The sequence below is a fragment of the Budorcas taxicolor genome, chromosome 2 (genome assembly GCF_023091745.1).
Source record: "Budorcas taxicolor isolate Tak-1 chromosome 2, Takin1.1, whole genome shotgun sequence".
In the NCBI taxonomy this organism is placed as follows: domain Eukaryota; kingdom Metazoa; phylum Chordata; class Mammalia; order Artiodactyla; family Bovidae; genus Budorcas; species Budorcas taxicolor.
In genome coordinates, this window is record NC_068911.1 from 170,310,317 (window position 1) to 170,328,309 (window position 17,993).

General features: G+C 54.9%; 1 protein-coding gene across 3 annotated transcripts; it reads right to left on the reverse strand.

Annotated features, from left to right (window-relative positions):
• Nucleotides 1-5,577: 5,577 nt before the first annotated feature.
• Nucleotides 5,578-16,501, reverse strand: TMEM222 (transmembrane protein 222). Of its 3 annotated transcripts, XM_052663079.1 has the most exons (7): nucleotides 16,295-16,362; nucleotides 12,411-12,661; nucleotides 10,878-10,962; nucleotides 9,568-9,599; nucleotides 7,975-8,071; nucleotides 7,744-7,874; nucleotides 5,578-6,640 (listed from the first exon to the last, which is right to left on the reverse strand). In XM_052663079.1, exons 3-7 carry the CDS (start codon nucleotides 10,935-10,937, stop codon nucleotides 6,553-6,555), a joined length of 408 nt encoding a protein of 135 aa, XP_052519039.1. In that variant the 5' UTR covers nucleotides 10,938-10,962; nucleotides 12,411-12,661; nucleotides 16,295-16,362; the 3' UTR covers nucleotides 5,578-6,552. The 3 variants fall into 3 exon arrangements, with proteins under 3 accessions (XP_052519039.1, XP_052519031.1, XP_052519022.1); XM_052663071.1 differs by lacking the exon at nucleotides 12,411-12,661 and having other exon boundaries at nucleotides 7,753-7,874; nucleotides 16,295-16,501; XM_052663062.1 differs by lacking the exon at nucleotides 12,411-12,661 and having other exon boundaries at nucleotides 16,295-16,501.
• Nucleotides 16,502-17,993: the final 1,492 nt, after the last annotated feature.

Genomic DNA, 17,993 nt, shown 5'->3' on the forward strand with positions numbered 1-17,993 from the left:
TTCTGCCCAAATATACACCCCTGTGGTGGGAAGGGTACAAGCCCGGGAAGGCTGAGATCAAGGCGGCATGACAGGCACTCATGGACACACGCTTACAGAGGCCCATGAACATACTCAAGGACATACTCCAAGACATGGACAGAGATATATGTGTACACACTGATACATGTAGATACACTTACCCCAGTGGGAAGTATACCTGGTCACACATGCACACTGACCCTTGTATAAAAACACATGATACTTGGTTCCACATAAAGGGCCCTAGGCAGTCATAGACCCAGATCAATGTGCAGACCAAGAGCTGTGCCTCACACATCCTCACACCTGCACACAGGCACCAGCACACAAGGGCGACAAGGACCACAGATGGCTTCACCTGCGCAAGGATAAGTCCGGGGACAAAGGCGTGTCCCTAGATACTTACAAATCACACAGACTTTTGCACACACATACTGCACCCCTGAAACTGGATTGTGACCTTCAAGCTAGAGAAACCAGGGCCTCACCCCTAAAGCCAGAATTGTGCACACGACAGATAGTCGGTAAATGTCTGACTAGTTAAATGCAGAAATGCAGCTGCACACACAGGGGGAATACACACACACGCAGCCAGACACATATCTGGCTTGGGAAACACAGGCTCACACACGTCTGCTTGGCCCCCTGCCCTGGGAATCCCCCTACTCTCTTCACCTCCCCTCCACTCTTCACCCCCACCCTGTTCTGGCCCAGTGGGCCTTCCTGTCTGAGGCAACCTCCTCCCCAGCCCACAGCCCAACTTCCTCCCCGGAGGTAACCGCAGCACCCACTCCCCCTGCGGCCTCCAGCCCAGGGATGCCCCTGCTGCCAGCCCTGCACCCTGAGCCAGAGGCTCCCGACCCCTCTACTCTGACTGCTTGGGATCCCCGCGCCCTGGCCTGGATCTGGCTGGGGTCCTGGCCGTGGAAGCCGAGTGCTGCAAAGCAGCACGGGTACCACAGTGACTCCGGAAGGAAAACACCTGTGCAGCCCCAAGGGGCATGTGGACGTGGCAAGGGGCCCGCGGCCGGGCCTGAGCCCACGGGCCGGGGTTGTCTCTCCGCTCCCCTTGCCCCACCAGTCCCTTCCCTCCCGGGGCACCAGGCAGGGCCAGGGTAGGGAGAGGGCGCCCAGTAGGCAGGTCCTGGCTTTGCCTGGAATCTGTGCCCTCCCAGCTGAGTCAGCGAGCCTGTCGAGCAAGCCCCTGCCCCACCCTCCCGGGGAGGGTGGGTGGGAGTCTCGATCAGGTGTCCTGCATGACGCTGTGGAAATGCCTGTGCCCACGCTAACAGCATTTCCTGAACGTCTGCCGTGTGCAGGTCTGGGGTGGTACAGATGCAGGGTTCGGGGCTCTTCTGGGGCCTGGCGTGGGAGCCCCTGTGTTGCCTGGTGCTGCTGTGAACCTCTGCTCTCGGCAGGCGTCTGCATACCGTGGCTCTGGGAGCCTGTATCTTTTGTGGGTGTGAGTGTTGTAGCTGCGTGTGTCTCTGGGCATCATGACACTGTGTGCTGCTGCACAGGGGACTGTCGTCTGTGTGGTATATTCTGACTTTCTGGTGACAGCGCGGTGGGGTGTGCACCTGTGTGTGTATGTGTGATGGGGCTGTGTGGTGGTGTGTACCCTGTTGCCCTGGGGGCTACCCAGTGTGTGTGTATGAGCGTGGAGGCGGAGCGACGGTCTGCAGAATTGACTCTACCCTGGTCCTGAGGTTGAGGGCTGGGCTGTGGGCTTCTGAGCCCAGGGTCCCAAGCAGCGCCCCCTCCCTGCAGTCCCTTCTGGTCCCAGAGGCAGAATCCAGCGTCCAGCCCTCCCCACGGTTCCGACCCTCATGGGACACACCCATTGGTCAGCTTAAGCGTCTGTTTGTTTGGTTGCTCCAGTCCCAGACGCGTTCCACCTCCCCCCTAACACCCTGAGATCCTCGAGGGTGCTCGGGATGCCAGGTGGAAGTGCACGCCCCTCTGGGCACAGGCAGGGGATCCCCGGCCCAAGGTGTATTACCTGTAGGGGTCCAGAATGGAGGGGACGCCTTTGTGGGGTAATCCCGGCTCCCTGGCAGTCAAGGTTCAGGGACCAGGAGAAGAGCAGTGAGGGCCTAAGGCTGACTCAACCGCAGCCCAGCAAAGCGGCTGCCCCAAGGAGGAGGAAACACCTTCTCACAGGGCCCTATGCAAAACCGGGCCTGGACTCCTGGCTCCCCAGGGGTGTAGCCTTGGCTTTCAGCAAACCCAGAGCTGAGCTGGTCAGTGGGAGAGGCCCGGGGCTTGGCCCCAGCTCCTGGGCAGACTTCCTCTGTGACTCCTGTAACCCGAGCTGGCTCTCACCCCCAAAGCCTCAGCTGCCCCTTGCACAGAATGGGTTGCAGCCCCATCCCGCCCACTAAGGAGCTGATAGAAACTTGCTTTGAAAGCAACGTTAGAAAACCTGAAAACAAGAACAGTGGAAGGATTGCACACGGCAGCCAGATAACCCCGAAGAGTTCCTGCTCGGCTGCTGTGTGACCTTTAGCAGGTCTCAGCCACTCTGAGCTGCAATTTCCTCCTATGCAAAGTACGGGCTGCAGAGGGTGAAGAGCCTCTAAGGGAGATGGAAGTGCTTGGAACCAGTTGGCACGGTTACCAGGTGTCCTCTGGCCAACATAAGCCCCTTTTGACAACTGCTGTCCCTCAGTGTCCACAGATGCTTCCCAGGAAGTGCTGTTACCCGTACCTGTTAAATGGGGATAATAATCCCTCCTCAGATAGGTCTCACTAGAGTGCAATGAGATCCCTACAGGCCCATAATAAGCATGTATATGCATGGGTAGATGCGATAGCCATTGACTGTCCAATGCAGGAGCCACCACTTTGATGCCAGCCTCCTCTGCCAAGTCTCCCCAAATGGAAGGCGAGTGGTCAGCAGCACCCTCACCCTTGCCCATTATTCTGTCCTGGCTCCACCCAAGGATGCTTCTTTAACACCCCACCTGTCAGCTCTCACCCTGCTGCTGCTGCTGCTGCTGCTAAGTCGCTTCAGTCGTGTCCGACTCTGTGCGACCCCATAGATGGCAGCCCACCAGGCTCCCCCGTCCCTGGGATTCTCCAGGCAAGAACCCTGGAGTGGGTTGCCATTGCCTTCGCCAGTGCGCGAAAGTGAAAAGTGAAAGTGACGTCGCTCAGTCGGCTCCGACTCTTCGCGACCCCAGGGACTGCAGCCCCCCAGGCTCCTCTGCCCATGGGGTTCTCCAGGCAAGAGTGCTGGAGTGGGCTGCCCGCGCCTTCTCCGCAGCTCTCACCCTGGACGGCATCAAATTTCGCTGTCTGTTCTGGCTTCTATGCCCTCTTCCTCTTTCTCATCTCCTGTCCTAGCATCTGTGACCCTCCTTTCTTCTCAGCCCCAGCTCCTCTGTACCCTCCCCACCTCTAACCCGTTTCCCAGTTCCCACTTGTGTGGCCAGCCCTCCTGTCCTGGCCCCCAGGCCTCCTGACGCTTGCTGCCACTCCCCAGGCTGCCCCCTTTCCCATCTGTGCCCCACCTCCACCACCGTCCCACTGGCCAGCTTTCCGTTCCTGTCCAGTCTCTTCTGGAAGCCTCCTCCCCCTTGCCTCCTGGCCTCCACCCTCAGCGCTACCCCTAGCCCTTTATCGCCCAGCTGTCAGAGGGCCCTTTTATGTGTCATTCCTCAGCTTTGGAAGGTGCCAGCAGACAGCCAGGGGAACCCTCTGACCTTTTTAACAAATCTGCTCCAAGCCTTCCCAGCCGAGTCTTATCATCTCCCAAGACAGTGCATCCTCCTTTGGGCTGCCCGGCCCCTCGGCCTGACCCTCAGGACCCCTGCCTGGCTTTCAGTGGTCCCACATCCTTAGAGCCCTACCTACAGACACTGTTTCTTGTCCTTCAACAACCCCCCCGCCCCCCACCTGGTCCACGTGTGCTCCCAGCTCAACTGCAGAATTCTTTCCCTACGCGCCGCCACTCAGCGCCTCTGCACTGCGGCTGGTCTCCAGGCAACTCCTGGCTAAGAGGCCCCGGACCTCGGTTAAAATTCTGGCTCTGCCGCATGGCTCCCGTGGCCTTGGATCAATGACAATCTCTGGAAGCGTCTCTCTATCCCTTTATGAAACAGGGACAATGGCAGCCGTCTCATAGGACTGTCTTAAGAAGGTCCCTTTCTCTTGCCTCCAGAGTCCTTTCTCCCTTTTTGTCAGGGACAGCCCCTCCTCACCTGTCCTCCTGTGCTCCAGCGGGGCCACCTCGCAGGGTGGTTCCAAGTGGGGGGCTCTGGAGCCCGGTTGCTGCCTTTGAACGTGGTTCCACGCTACCTCTGTGACCTTGAGCTGATCACATCACTTCTCTGTGCTTTTTAAAAAATATATAAATTTTATTTTGGCTGCCTTGGGTCTTAGTCGGGGCACATGGGATCGTTCCTTGGGGTGCATGGGCTCTAGAGCGCACGGGCTTAGTTGCCCTGCGGCATATGGGATCTTAGTTCCCAGACCAGGGATCAAACCCACATCCCCTGCATTACAAGGCAGATTCTTAACCACTGGACCACCAGGGAATCCCTTCTTTTTTTAATCTTCAGATGGGGATGACAGCATGTACCTCATGGGGCTGAGGTGAGGGTAAATGACATACTTTATCAGCACTTAGTAACCATTAGTGATTTTATGACACCTATTTAGGTCCATCAACACACAGCTGATTTAAAATTCTGCTGTGTGAAAGCAGGCCCGAAAACTTTCCTGTCCATTCTGCTGTTGTGTTCTCTGTATCAGAACTTAACCCCAAACCTTAGGTGGACCCCAATATGCAAAACAGATTTTTGAAAATGGAATAGCTCTTAAGAGGGGAGGTGGCACTACCCTAACCTGGTGAACCCCCAGGCTTGCAAACTGCAACACTGTAGGGTCTGGAGTGAGCTGACGGACACCTGATCCAGGGCCCGGAGGGCCATCCTTGGAATTTCAGGATTCAGAGACCAAATCTTTTGCTAGCTCAACTAAAGTGACACCTGGCATAGTGCAAGATTAGGAAAGACTTTGCCAAGGAAGTGGCTTTTAAGCTGGGAAGGAAGGGCATGACTTTAACAGGTGGAAAGCAGAGGACCATAAGCAGGCAGGTGTAGAGAGTGGGCGCTACCCTGTGTCGGTGGAGGCCAGGATGTAGAGTGAGACTGCAGGGTCCTGAAGGTCACGACGAGCAGAAACGCCACGGAGCAGGGCAGCGGCCTGGCCTCTGGGGTCAGCCCTGCGCTGACCCCCAATCCCACTGCCAAGTTCCTCCCGAAAGGGAATGTGGGAGGGGTTTCACTATCTGCCTGCCTCAGGGAGACAGCTTCCGGGCGGTGGATGAGGCGTGATGAGGAACCTCCATAGCTCAGGCTCAGAGCAGAATACACCCGAGGGACGCTGAGTCTAAGCTCCAAACAGCCATGTCCTCGGCAACCAGACCCCTTGCTGGGGACAGAGGAAGCCACGTTCACCCAGAAGACAGGAGCTGAAGGGAACTCACATCTTCAGTGAACCCAGGGAACACCAAAGGGAGAAAACAAGGACAAGGCCTGGTCTGGAGTTAAAACTCTTTATTGTCCTGTCCAGGGAGGCTCACACAAAGGAATCTGTGGAGCAGAGGTGAGGGGGGGCGGCACGGGCCCGTCCACATCTTGGAGAGAAGGGGGAGCCGTGGGAGGAGGGCAGAAACAGCTCCCCTTCAGCCCTCTGATGGGGCTGGCTGCACCAACCACCCCCGCAACATCTTGGAGGTTGTCCAGTCACCAGTGCGAAGTCCACACCTGGGGCTGAGGCCAAGCTTTGTGACACTGCTCTGACCTGCAGGGGTCACCCTGGATATATCACTCCTTTCTCCAGCCTGGTTGGGGGAGCCCAGGCCCCAAACTGCAGGGGAAGATAGGCCCAAGGGCTTGCAGGCCCTGGGAGAGTGGGAAGAGAGTGCTGCATGGGCTGGAGGCCGCCCGCAGTGGGGCCCAAACCACCTCGAGCGCAGCTTCTGACAACCATCTGAGGGGGCCGTCAGTCCTGCTGGGCCATTCCAGTGGCCAGTGGAGAAGGCAGGCCCCGGGGCGGCGAGCTCATGGAGACTTCTCAGGGTGCCCTCGTCCCGGGACCAGAGCCCTGACAGGAGAATGGGCTTCAAGCCCAGCTCTGGCCCCAGGGCTGCCCTGGCTGGTGGGTCCAAATGCCCTTCTCTCCCCTGCCAGTCAGGGGGCTGAGGCACAGGGAGCCCAGCTCCAGAGGGAAACTAAGGCTTTTCTGACAGATAAACAAAGGGTATCTCGAGGATGGGGGGGTCACAAGCCTGGGACGGAGGGGTCCAGGAGCTTCTGAGCAACTGGTTAGGCACAAAATGCAAACGCCTCTGCCCCAAACTCAACCTCAGCCTTTCGCTCCATCCTGCCTAGCCCAGACCTCGGGTCAAACCCAACAGGCCCATCCCTGCCTTTTGGGGCGAGGACAAACAATCTGGGGCGAAAAGGGGGGTGGCGGCTGCCTTCTCAGGAGCCAGGTGGGCCCGGGGCCGTGAAGCGGCCATCACCGCAGGTTGAAGACCAAGCTGACGGTCAGGATGATGCCCAGGAGAAGGACAAAAGGCAGCCAGGTCTTCACGAAGGCGCCGACACTGGTGGAGAGAGAGAAGTGTGTGGGCCGCAGGGGCCTGTGGGTGTGTGGCTCAGAACACCGTTCACCTGCACACCCAGACGGGGCTGCTCCCCTCAGGAAGCTCCCGGACCCACCCTCTCAGGCCCAAACTCGGTCAACTGAGGGACTGGTCCACTACGGAGGCCCACCAGCTCCTGTCCCAGGCGGCCGCCATTCCAGGCGCCTGGCAATGGGACACCTTGCTGGGTGGGCACAGGAAGACAGGCCCACCCTCTGGGCCTTCCTGACTCTGTCCACAATCGCTCCTGTCTGGGGAGGGGTCTCCGGCAAGAGAACCAGGAATTCTGTAGTCTGTGTGGTGCAGACAGCCTACGAGGTGGGGAGGGGCTAGCAAGAGTCAGCACAGGGCTGTGGCTGGAGTCAGGGTCCCAGGTTCAACGAAGGCTTTGTCTCAGCCTCTGTGTGACTGTAGTTAAGGGCTTCCCGGAGGACCTCTAAAACTCTCTGAACTAAAAGATTCTTCTGAAAAGAACCTCCTTTTCAGGAGCTCTGAACCATGAGTGCAGCTGAAGGGAAGCCTGGAGAGGAGGCCAGGCTAGCCCAGGTGTGTGGGGCCCCGTGGGTGGGTCACTCCACCTCTCCGAGCTCCCTCAACCTGTGAATCGTGACTACGGCCTGTGCTACCTCCGTGGCCTCAAAGGGCTTCCCAGGCCACCATGGGGGGCCCACCTGCCCAGAACCCTGCCTCTGGCAAGGGAAGCTGGGAGGGGACCCTGTGGGGTCATCCACCCTCTTCGAGGGTCTACCTGGCTACCCTGACCTGAGCACAGGGCTCTGCGCACGTGCAGCGTCCCTGAGGAGCCAGCATCTTTATCTCTGTTTTACCAAAGGGCAGGTGCCGCTTGAGAGGCCAGGGCCACTCCCAGAGATCTCACCGTGAGCAGGGGACAGAGCCGGCCTTGGAAGGCACGCCTTCTTGGCCAGCTCAGCTAGTCGTTTCAGAACCTCCGCGGCTTCCATCAGCGCCTGCTCGGCCCTGCTGGCTGAAGGACCCCAGAAGCTACCCTGCTGGGATGCGTGGCCCTGCTGGGATCTGTGGAAGTGCAGCCCCGGGGGGCTCACCTGACGTACTTCCCGTAGAGCAGGCAGAGGAAGCAGAGCGTCACCATGTTCCAGGTGGTGCTGTTGTTGTAGCGCATCAGGTTCAGGGCCAAGGCCACGTGCGAGTGGCAGTTGTCACAGCAGAGATTGTGCTGGAGATGCAGGGAGGGCTGCGTCAGGCCGGGCTGCGGGCATGAGGGGCGGGCGGCGCCCTCCCACCCTGCTTCCCGCCCCCAGGGGTGGCCCACCTACCATGCGGTGCTTGTATTCCTCAGAGGCGTCGTGCACAGCGGTGTCCCACGCGTTGGGCCCGCTGGCATAGACCTGAGCGGGGTCCAGCTTCCAGTACCTGAGAGGGGGAAAGAGGGCGTTCTGGGCACCGGCTCAGCTCCATGAGTGCCCCCTGACGCCTGCTCTGTGTGGGGCCCTGAGCGGGCGCGGAGGCTGCAGGGGTGAGCCAGGTCCAGGGAGAGAGCCACGCAGCTGGCAGCTGAACAGTGTGACGTGCCGCGGCCTCGCAGATCCTGCGGAGGACACGGGCTCACTCAGTCGGCGTGTGAGAGGCTTCCCTGGGAGGGGGCGGTGGGGTGGGGGGAGGGTCTGGTGAAACAGGAGGCAGCATCCAGGCACGGAGTGGGGAGTGGACGTTCCAGGCAGAGGGAACAGTCTGAAGGGAGGAAGGGGCATGATGCTGCGTGGCGTGTACAGGAATGAAGACACTGGGCACAGCTGCAGGGTTTGGAGGAACAGGGTAAGGGAGGCTGGACGCCGAGGGTGGGGAGGCATGAGGCCATGTCTGGGGACCTGAATGTCCTCCTGAGGTATTTATCCGTCTTTCCCCTCATCGCCTCACTCAGGAGGCTAGGGTGAGTAGAACAGCCGGTGGAGCTGAAAGCTCACGACCTTCAAGCTGGGGGTGAGCCCACAGGGTCTCTCAGGCGGGGGCACTGGGAGCTCGAGCGCCCTCTGGCTGCTGTGTGGGGAGTGGCTTGACAGAGGAGCCTATAGACAGGACCGGAGAGAAACCGCTGCCATCTGGGGACGTGTTGTGGGGACATGTTGTGGGGACTTGGGCTGCTTGGTGGTTCCTGCTTGGAAACAGGTGCCTGGTGCCCTTCCAACTCCTGCTGAAGAGTGGGCTGGCAGCAGACACCCAGGCCAGAGGCCCCTGAGGACGCCAGCAGGGCTTGGGAGCCCCACTCCCGGCTGCCTGCCGCGGTGCCTCCTCCAGGGCTCCACCCTCGTGGACGCTGCCTCGGCCAACAGGGCACCTGACGCTCTCCTGAGCAGACCGATGACTAAAGTGCTGTCTCCAGGCCACGAGAGAGACAGGCCCCCAGACAGAAAAACTGAGGTCCTGAAACCCCATGCAAACTAGCAATACTTCAGGAGGGCCTAAATTTGCTTTCGTTCTCTCCAACCAGAACTTTCCAGCGGAGTTTTAAACAATGCCTCCCTTACACCTTACATGGTGTGTCTGTTCCCTGAGGGGCAGGAGAAAGGGTCCAGGTTTGGAGGGAGACAGACCTTCGTGCAAGTTCCAGTCCTGCCACCTTCTTTCCATTTCTCACCTTTTCCTTCTTTCCCTCACCTTTCCGACGCAGTTGAGAACACGACCTTGTAGGGCTAAGGCAAGGCCTAGAAGGCCTGTGGGTAAAGGACCCGGCCAGGGACCAGAGCAGGAAATGTGTGGTACAAGGCCAGACCCTCTGGTGGACCCTGGCTGCGCCCCCCTCAATCCCTCCTCAGGCTGCTGGCTCCTGCTGTGCCCCAGAAGGCCTGGCCTGCTGCTCCAGGCAGAGGAACCTGGCTCCAGGGCCAGTCACATGCATGTTCGTCACTTACTTGGCAGGCTTCCCAAAGGCCATGTTGTCTTCCTGTTGGGGAACAAGAGCAGAGGTCAGTGGGGAGCCTGCATCCAGCCAGAAAGACAGACCTGGGTTGGTGGTGGAAGTGTCGCAACTCAGAAGGAGGTATGTGGGGTGGGCATGAGGGGGGCGTGGGCCCTGCTCTGGGGCTGGTGGGGTATCTCAAGTGGTTGCAGCAGCTTTCCTGCGTGAAGAAGGCGACGCGACAGGAGTGCACAGAGCTCTGTGCCCAGAGGCCAGACACTTGGGGTACAGGCATGGCCGCCGCTCCCTGTGGCGCCCAGGTAATTCTCTCCGCCTCTCTGGGCCTGGTTTTCTCCAGGTTCTCTGGTCAGTCTCTGGTCTGTGCCCACAGGGAGGTGGTTTCCTTGATAGTGTTAATGAGGACACCCTCTGACCTCCTGACCTGACAGTGGTGGCCCACATGGAGCCTGGCAGTGTGGCTGCAGTCGGAGCAGGACGTGGGGTGGGTTGGGGGGGACAGAGAGGTTGGGTCTCAAGAGGCCTCCTTTGAGGGAGATGTTATAGCCGAGTCCTAGACCTGCCGCACAAGATGCGGAGCGCAGGAGTTACACAGGGACAGAATCTGGGTTTAGCATCTGCTCACAGAGCTGGTCAGAGATGAATTCTCATCAACGTGTATGACACTGAAAGTAAGGGGTAGGAAAGGCCTCTGTGGGGTTAGAGATCATGATAAATATGAATCAGACAGGTTGGTACTGTCACACTTGTTCGTCTAGCCTCTGATGGAGAGGAAGCTGCAACCTTGAAATAGGCAGGATGCTGCCTGCTTATCTGGAGCAAGCCCACTGCCCCTATCGTGGGCCCAACCCCGGGGAGCAGACCTGAGAACACAGTTGGTTCATTCTAGAAGGCCTGCCCCTTCTTCTCCATGGCCACACCCAGGGAACCATGTCAGCCTCCCATGTGCCCCCACCTTGTGACTCCCACCTTCTGAAGGTCCAGAGCTGTAGTTCCAGGATGGTCTGACTCTCCACTCTTGCCTCTAACCCCTACCCATGTCTTGGTACCCCCGGGGTGGGCCAAGAGCTGGGTCAGTTACTTAAGACTCCTTCTGGCCACACTGCCCTCCCGGCCTGTCCTGGAGGCAAGAGAAGGGGAAAAGGGGTCAAAACACTGGTGGGGAGCAGAGGGCCAGGGCCAGGACTATGGGGCAGCTGTACTCTCTGGATACTAGGGACATGGGAAGGCTGCCTGCTGGCAAGATAGGCCAGCCTTCTATGGGAGCCTCAGAGCCCTCCAGAGGGGGCAGAATGGGGAACTCACCGACACAAAATAGGGGCCGGCAAAGTCCCGAATGACTCCTGTGGATGTGCAGATGCCCATGTGGCCGATGATCGGGAAAAACCACCTGTGGGAGAAAAGGACATGGAAGGGCAGAGCTCAGGGGAGTCTTTCAGCTGGTGAGGCAGAGCTGGGGACACTCCATCCGGCTTGAGAGCAGATGAGTATAATACATGTGCCCATGAGGGTGGTGTGAGGGGCGGGGGAGTAGGGAAGAGAGGCCAGTGCAGACGAGTAACAGAGGGGGAATCCGCGCGCCCGCAACACAGCTAAACTCCAAGGACAGTAACACCGAGCGAGGTGCGGACGCGGAGCGACGGGAACGCTCCTTCACTGCTGCTGGGATATAAGCCGTTTCTACAGCTTTCGCAAACGGGCACTGTACCCTCTCCCTCAGCAACTCCACTTCAGAGTGTACACCCCACAAAAGCAAACCTTTGGTGCCAGTGTCCACCAAAGCTGTGGACAAGAACATTCACAGCACCTTTATTAAAAAACAGCAGGGAAAAGGAAAAAGAAAAAACATTTTTTAAAGAAGAAAAACACATAGCTAGAAAAAACATTTGTCAATACTCACTGAACTGCACACTTAAAAGCGCATTATGCCACAATGAAGTTGATTAAAAAACTAGAAACAAGCTAAATGTCCAACAATAATAAAGTGGGTATGGAGACTGGAGTATAGTCACACAGTGGAATAGCAGGTAACAATAGGAAAGAATAAACTGTTACGTACAACACAGATCTTCACAGACATAAGCAAAGTAAATGAAATCTCACACAAAAATGCGTGCATAGTATTGTTTATATAAAGTTCAAGAAAAGGCAAAATTAATCTATTGTGCTGGAGGGAGAAGATGGGTTATTTCTGTGGCAGAACGGACACGTACAAGGGAGTTCCCTTGGATACTAAAAATGTCCTTTCTTGACCTGGGTGACGTGAGCATACACATATGCAGAGTTCATTGACCCATACACTTAAGATTTGTACCCTTTATGCTATATTTTACATCTCAATAAAAAGCTGTTTTTTTTTTTTTTTTTTTTAAGTAGGGGGGAGCATTTAAACCAATATATGTGTGTGTGTGTATGTGTGTTGGGTGCGGGGTAGGTTCAGAAGCTTCCTCTGAGGAACTGATGAAGAAACAATACGTGCAAGGGTAGAGATCCGGACAAAAGCACGGTGTATTACAGGAATTGAGTTCAAACTTCTCAAAGTCACAGGCATTTACAAACACCCAAATCGCAGTAGGACCCCTATATGCAAAACACACAGGAACTCCAGATCTGTCTAGGGTCTGAGAACCATGGCTCCACAGGAACTAGGTGGTGGAGAGACTGATCAGTTTAAGAAGGACTCACAGGGGGAAAAAAAAAAGGCCTCACAGGGCCAGCAGCCATGTGTGATTTTAAGGCTGCCTGCTGGAGAGGTGGAGGCAAAACCTAGAGATGCAACCCCAGGAAACAATTATGTGGGGCTAGGACGTCACAGAGGAGGTGACCTTTAACCCAGACCTGTGAAAGGACAGGATGTCAAGAGGCAGACAGCAGAACTCCAAAGGCAGCAAAGCACTGCCTGTGCTTGGAGAATGGGAGGACAGGAGTTCAGAGGCTCTTCTGGAATACTGGCAAGAGGTGACCGTGATCCTGAGCAGAGTACTGGTGGTGGGGTGGTGAGAAGCAGATGGCTTCAGAAGATCTTTCAAAGGAAACTGGATGGTTTCATGACGACAGAATAGAGCACTTCTGGGCTGCAGCTTGAGGACCTGAAAGGATGGTGGGACCGAGTGGTCTGTTTTAAATTTTTTGCTGTCACATGGCTTGAGAAATCTTAGTTCCCAGACGAGAGACTGAACCCAGGCCCCCACAGTGAAAGGCCTAAATCCTAACCACTGGAGCACCAGGGGATTCCCAAGTGGTCTTTTAAGAATGTAATCCAGATTCCGTCATTCCCTTGCTTTGACATTCGTTGAAGGCTTCCTGTTACACTTATATACTCCAAACTCCTCCCAATAGTCTCATCTTGCTTATCCTCTGATGCCACCTCACTCTTTTCGCTAGCTACACTGCCCACTTCTGGTTCATCAAACACACCAAGTCCTCCCACCTCAATGCTTTTTTTGCTTTTTGCTCTGGCTTTCATCCCAAACTGTCTTCTAGAGCTTCAAATAGCTGGTTGCTTCTGATCATTGATGCGTCAGCTCAACCATCAACTTTGGAGGTTTTCCTTGATGATGCCTTCTGAAGTAGCCACACACAACCCCAGACACCCCAGATCCCATTACTCTGCTCTAATTTCTTCATAGTATCTACTACAATCTCAGATTACCTTGTTCACTTACATGGTCACTGTCTTTCCCCTTGCCTGCGTGCTAAGTTGCTTCAGTCATGTCTAACAGTCATGTCTGCGACCCTATGGACTGTAGCCTGCCAGGCTCCTCTGTCCATGGGATTCTCCGGGGAAGAATATGGAGTGGGTTATCTGCTTCTCCAGGAGATCTTCCAGACCCAGGGATCGAACCCACATCTCTATGTCTTCTGCAATGGGAAGCAGGTTCTTCACCACTAGTGCCACCTGGAAAGCCCGTCTTTCCTCACTAGCATGTAGACTCCAAGAAAGCAGAGATTCTCTCTCTGGTATTAGAGTAGCCCACAGGTAGTGCCTGGCACATGACCGGAGCCAAACAGTCATTGACTAAATGCTGAATGAGTGAATGTCCTGCATTTAAGAATGGAGTCAGGCTCTGAAGTCAGACCTGGGTGGAGCCTGGACTGTGTTTTGGGCAGGCACTCATTCCCATCTCTCAGTGAGAGGTGAACGCTAATGATAGTGCCTCAGTGCGGCCTAACTGTGAGGATCAAGCAGGATATGCTTGCAAAATGCCTGACACTTCCTTGCACTTGGTAGTTGCTCACTGTTGTTATCATGAGGTGTACAATAAATACTTGCTATAGGACTGGTTGGACTGGTGTATAAGTTGCTGAAGATTCATAGTGGCCACAGCATGGACACTCAGGATTACGGGAAAGGACTCAGACCTCTCAGACCCTAATCTCAAGATCCCTCTCCCCCTCTTCCCCTCAATTTCTTTCATCTGGTTGGGGCAAAGGTATGGCTTTGACCAGTACTCCACGTGCCACGGCTGTGCTGGAGGTTAGAATAAAGACTGGAGACAATGGCAGCGCCTGCACCTGGGGAAGCCCCAGAGAAGAAACTCTCAAAGTCTTTGTCAGTCTGGAAGCTCCATGAAGGCAAGCTCCAAAGCTGCTTTGTGGACTACCGTATAGTCAGACCTAGTATGTAACAGGGCCTCAAGATCTGCTTATTGAATGAATGAGTTACTGACCCTGGACCTCTACCTAGTAAGGTAGAGTATTTCAGTGGAAAAAGCCCTATGCTGGCTTCAAAGCCTTTGTTTCCTCATCTATAAAATGGGAGTGATAGTATTTATTTTATTTCCTTAGGTTGATGTGAGGACTGTATGAGACAGTGAATATAAAATGTTTAGAACAGAGCCCAGAACAGAGTAAGCATCTACTCTTTGCTGTTTTTTGTAGTAGCAGTAGCTGTTATCAGGCTTTTCATGCAGAATCATCAACAGTTCTGAGGGGACAGACAGATCTCTGGATTCAGTTGCCTTCTCTCTGATCCTCCCCCTCCAAAATCAATGACAGTTCCTTGTGCCCCATCTGTTCCTAGCTCTGCACTTGAGGTCAGCAGTTACCATAATGCACTACAATGGTTCACCTCTCTCTTTCTTCTGCTGGAGGGCGAGTCCTTTGATGGGAACATGAGCCCTCTGACAGGGGCACCAGATTCATCTTATGAACACCTGTACACAGATCTGCATAGAAACGGAGTGTGCCCTGCTTCTGGCCCAGATGACAGGGGACTGTGGTGCTTCCACTTAACGTTGCTACCAGCTTTCTGAAGAGCAGAGGACTCTGCAAACGTGTTTTTGAGAACAGGGGAAAACCAAAGAGATCTTGGGATAACAACACAATTTTTAGCAAAACCAATACATTCCCTCCCACTTATTCTCACATTAACATTTTACTTTCTTCATAGCACTAATCACTATCAGTTCTTTTATAATTCACTTGTTTACTGTCTATCTGCTTCCACCATGATTTAACACTGTGAGAGCAAGGATCATACCTGCTTTACTCACCACTATATATTCTTATCACCTAGAACTATTCTAGGCACACAGGAGTCGCTGAGCAGGTGTGCTATAAGGAATATTGAATTAATCAATGAAAACACTTTCTTAAATATTTTTATTTTTAAAGGACTCAGACTTGGATATTCTTAAAGAAATGCAAAAGCATTTGAAACAGAAACAACGCAAGTATTTTAACATGATGCAAGACTTAAGAAAAAGAGCTCATTTTAGAATCAGAAACATATAAGGACAAAAATGATCCGTTCTCCATACCACCTGGCTGTTCTTTTTTTTTTTTTTTCCACCTGGCTGTTTTTGATACAGGGAACAAATAAGTCTATTCCATCAGGTGAGAGGGAACAGGATGTGGTCAAAAGAGAGCAAGTCAGAAAATGGTGTTGGGATGGTTTTGCTTACTGTCGTGTGAACCTGATCTAGACATTCAATGGTAGAGATCCATCATCTGAGGCTATAATTCCTACCTCAGAAAGTGGCTGTGAAATTCAGAGAAAATGAGTGTAAAACAGCTTAGCCAAGTGTCCAGCACGGTGGGTAATGGTTATCATCAGTTGTCAGGGCTGAAGCACCAGGGCAAACCAGCTCCCTACCTTCCTAACCCTGCGGCTCCTTGCTACAAGGCGCCAGCACTTTCTGGAGCACTTGCCTTCTTTTCTGACAAAGGCTGATCTGATGCCATAGAAAGAAACTTTGGTCTGGTGGGCAGACTGCCTGGGACCTAAACACGCTTTGCAACAGAGATGGTGTGGTCGTATTTCTGGGGGCCCTTCCAATGACGACATCCCAGGAGTCACTGTGGTCCCAACCAAACTTCCATTCTGGGCCTCCAGACCCAGCAGGATGTCTTGCGTACAGGAAGTGACCAGTAATCGTCTGTTTAATGAATGAATAAGCCAGTGAATGAATGAAGATGTCTCTCTCACACTAAGTCAAGGGGCCCTTTTTCTGTACGGCCACAGGTCCTGAGCTTCCCAGCCTCTGAACCTCTCCACGGTCAACAACTGTCTCTCAGATCAGACCAGGTGTAACGAGGGCGAGGAGCCGGTCCCATCCGTCAGCACCACAGGCAACACGCGGCTGGCGGGGTACTGTTGAACCCCGGCCCCTCGGGAAGGCTTTGCTGCGCTTTGGGCCCGGAGGCTGGCCCGAGGCCGCCAGAGGACACCGCGCCGGCCCATCTCTCCCTGTCCCGGCCGAACGCCAGAGACGACTCACGTGAGCACCGGGATGGGCGTCCACACCACGCAGTAGGGGAAGCGGCTCCGCTCCACGTCCATGGCGCCGCTGCCAGCACCGCTAAGTTGCTTCTTGTCCGTCTCGGCCGCCGTCGGCGCCTCCACTTCCGCCATCCCGAGCGGGGGAGGCAGCGGCGGCGGCAACAGAAGCGGCGAACTCCCTTCCGCTTCCGCCATGCTGCGTGCGCCTACCGGCCCAGCCCCTGCTCCAGTGCCGCTCGCTGGGTGGCGTCACTTCCCGGAGATGGGGTCCGCCCGGCTTGGCTTTCCCCCCGGGAATAGGAGCCGCGTCCCTCTGGGCCCGGCGCCCACCAGCGCCGCGCCGTTGCGCCGGCGGCCAGGCGCTGCCTGAACCCTCAGGCAGCGCGCAGTCTAGTGCGGGAGCTTCACCAAGCACTCAGTAATTCAGTACGCTGAGGGGTTCTGAGAGGTGTGGTGCAGTCTCTACTTATTGAGCGATCCTTAGGTGCGACGCACCTGACATTGTTTTTAATCCCTACAAACTGGTTAGACATGCGAGAATTGTGGCCATGCCCCCCTCCAGGGGCTCTTCCCGACCAGGGGATCGAACCCACGTCTCGTGTCTCCTGCATTGGCAGGAGGGTTCTTTACCTCCAGCGCCACCTGGGAAGCCCCTAGACATGCGAACATCAGTTCAGTCAGTTTATTCCCTGAGTCCTGTCCGATTCTTTGCGACCCCATAGACTGCAGCGAGCCAGGCCTCCCTGTCCATCATCAACTCCGGGAGTTTACTCAAACTCATGTCCATCGCGTTGGTGATGCCATCCAACCATCTCATCCTCTGTTGTCCCCTTCTACTGCCTTCAATCTTTCCCAGCATCAGGGTCTTTTCCAGTGAGTCAGCTCTTCGCATCAGGTGGCCAAAGTACTGGAGTTTCAGCTTCAGCATCAGTCCTTCCAATGAGTATTCAGGACTGATTTCCTTTAGGATGGACTGGTTGGATCTCCTTGCTGTCCAAGGGACTCTCAAGAGTCTTCTCCAACATCACAGTTCAAAAGCATCAATTCTTTGGCGCTCAGCTTTCATTATAGTCCGACTCTCACATCCATACATGACTACTGGAAAACCATAGCTTTGACTAGACGGACCTTTGTTGGCAAAGTAATATCTGTTTTTTAATATGCTGTCTAGGTTGGTCATAACTTTTCTTCCAAGGAGCAAGCGTCTTTTAATTTCATGGCTGCAGTCCATGAAATTTTGGATTTTGGAGCTCCCCCCAAAATAAAGTCTATCACTGCTTCCATTTCCCGCACTGAGGCTTAAGAGGTAAGATAAGGGGCCAGGACTCAACTCCAAGTCTGTTTCCCTCTCTTTTTCATTCTGTGGTCTTTCACGAGGTAGTGGTAGCATAAAGGAAGGCTAAGCTAAAATAATGTGTGGCCTATGTGTAGAAGTAGGGAAAACTTGCCTGGAGATATTTGAACCAAGTCCTGATGTTTGCACGTGGCTCCAGGATGGGTGTGTGCAGTGGTGCAAAGAAAGGAAGGCCTGCAGAGCAATGTGCAGGAGTGTGGATATCACCCTGGCTGGAGTAAATCACAATCCTTAGATGTGATCCCATCCCTTCACTGTACAACTGGCAAAACTGAGACTCAGGGAAGTGAAATAATTGTCTGAGATCATACAGTATCATATGAAGAAGCCAGGCTCAAATCCT

Excerpts from the sequence above, each read along its gene's own strand:
- TMEM222 (XM_052663062.1), bottom strand. The coding sequence starts at position 16,491 with ATGGCGGAAGCGGAAGGGAGTTCGCCGCTTCTGTTGCCGCCGCCGCTG. Across the intron at positions 10,963-16,294 it reads ACGCCCATCCCGGTGCTCAC|GTGGTTTTTCCCGATCATCG; the intron begins GTGAGTCGTCTC and ends TTTCTCCCACAG. Across the intron at positions 8,072-9,567 it reads GCCTTTGGGAAGCCTGCCAA|GTACTGGAAGCTGGACCCCG; the intron begins GTAAGTGACGAA and ends TCCCCCTCTCAG.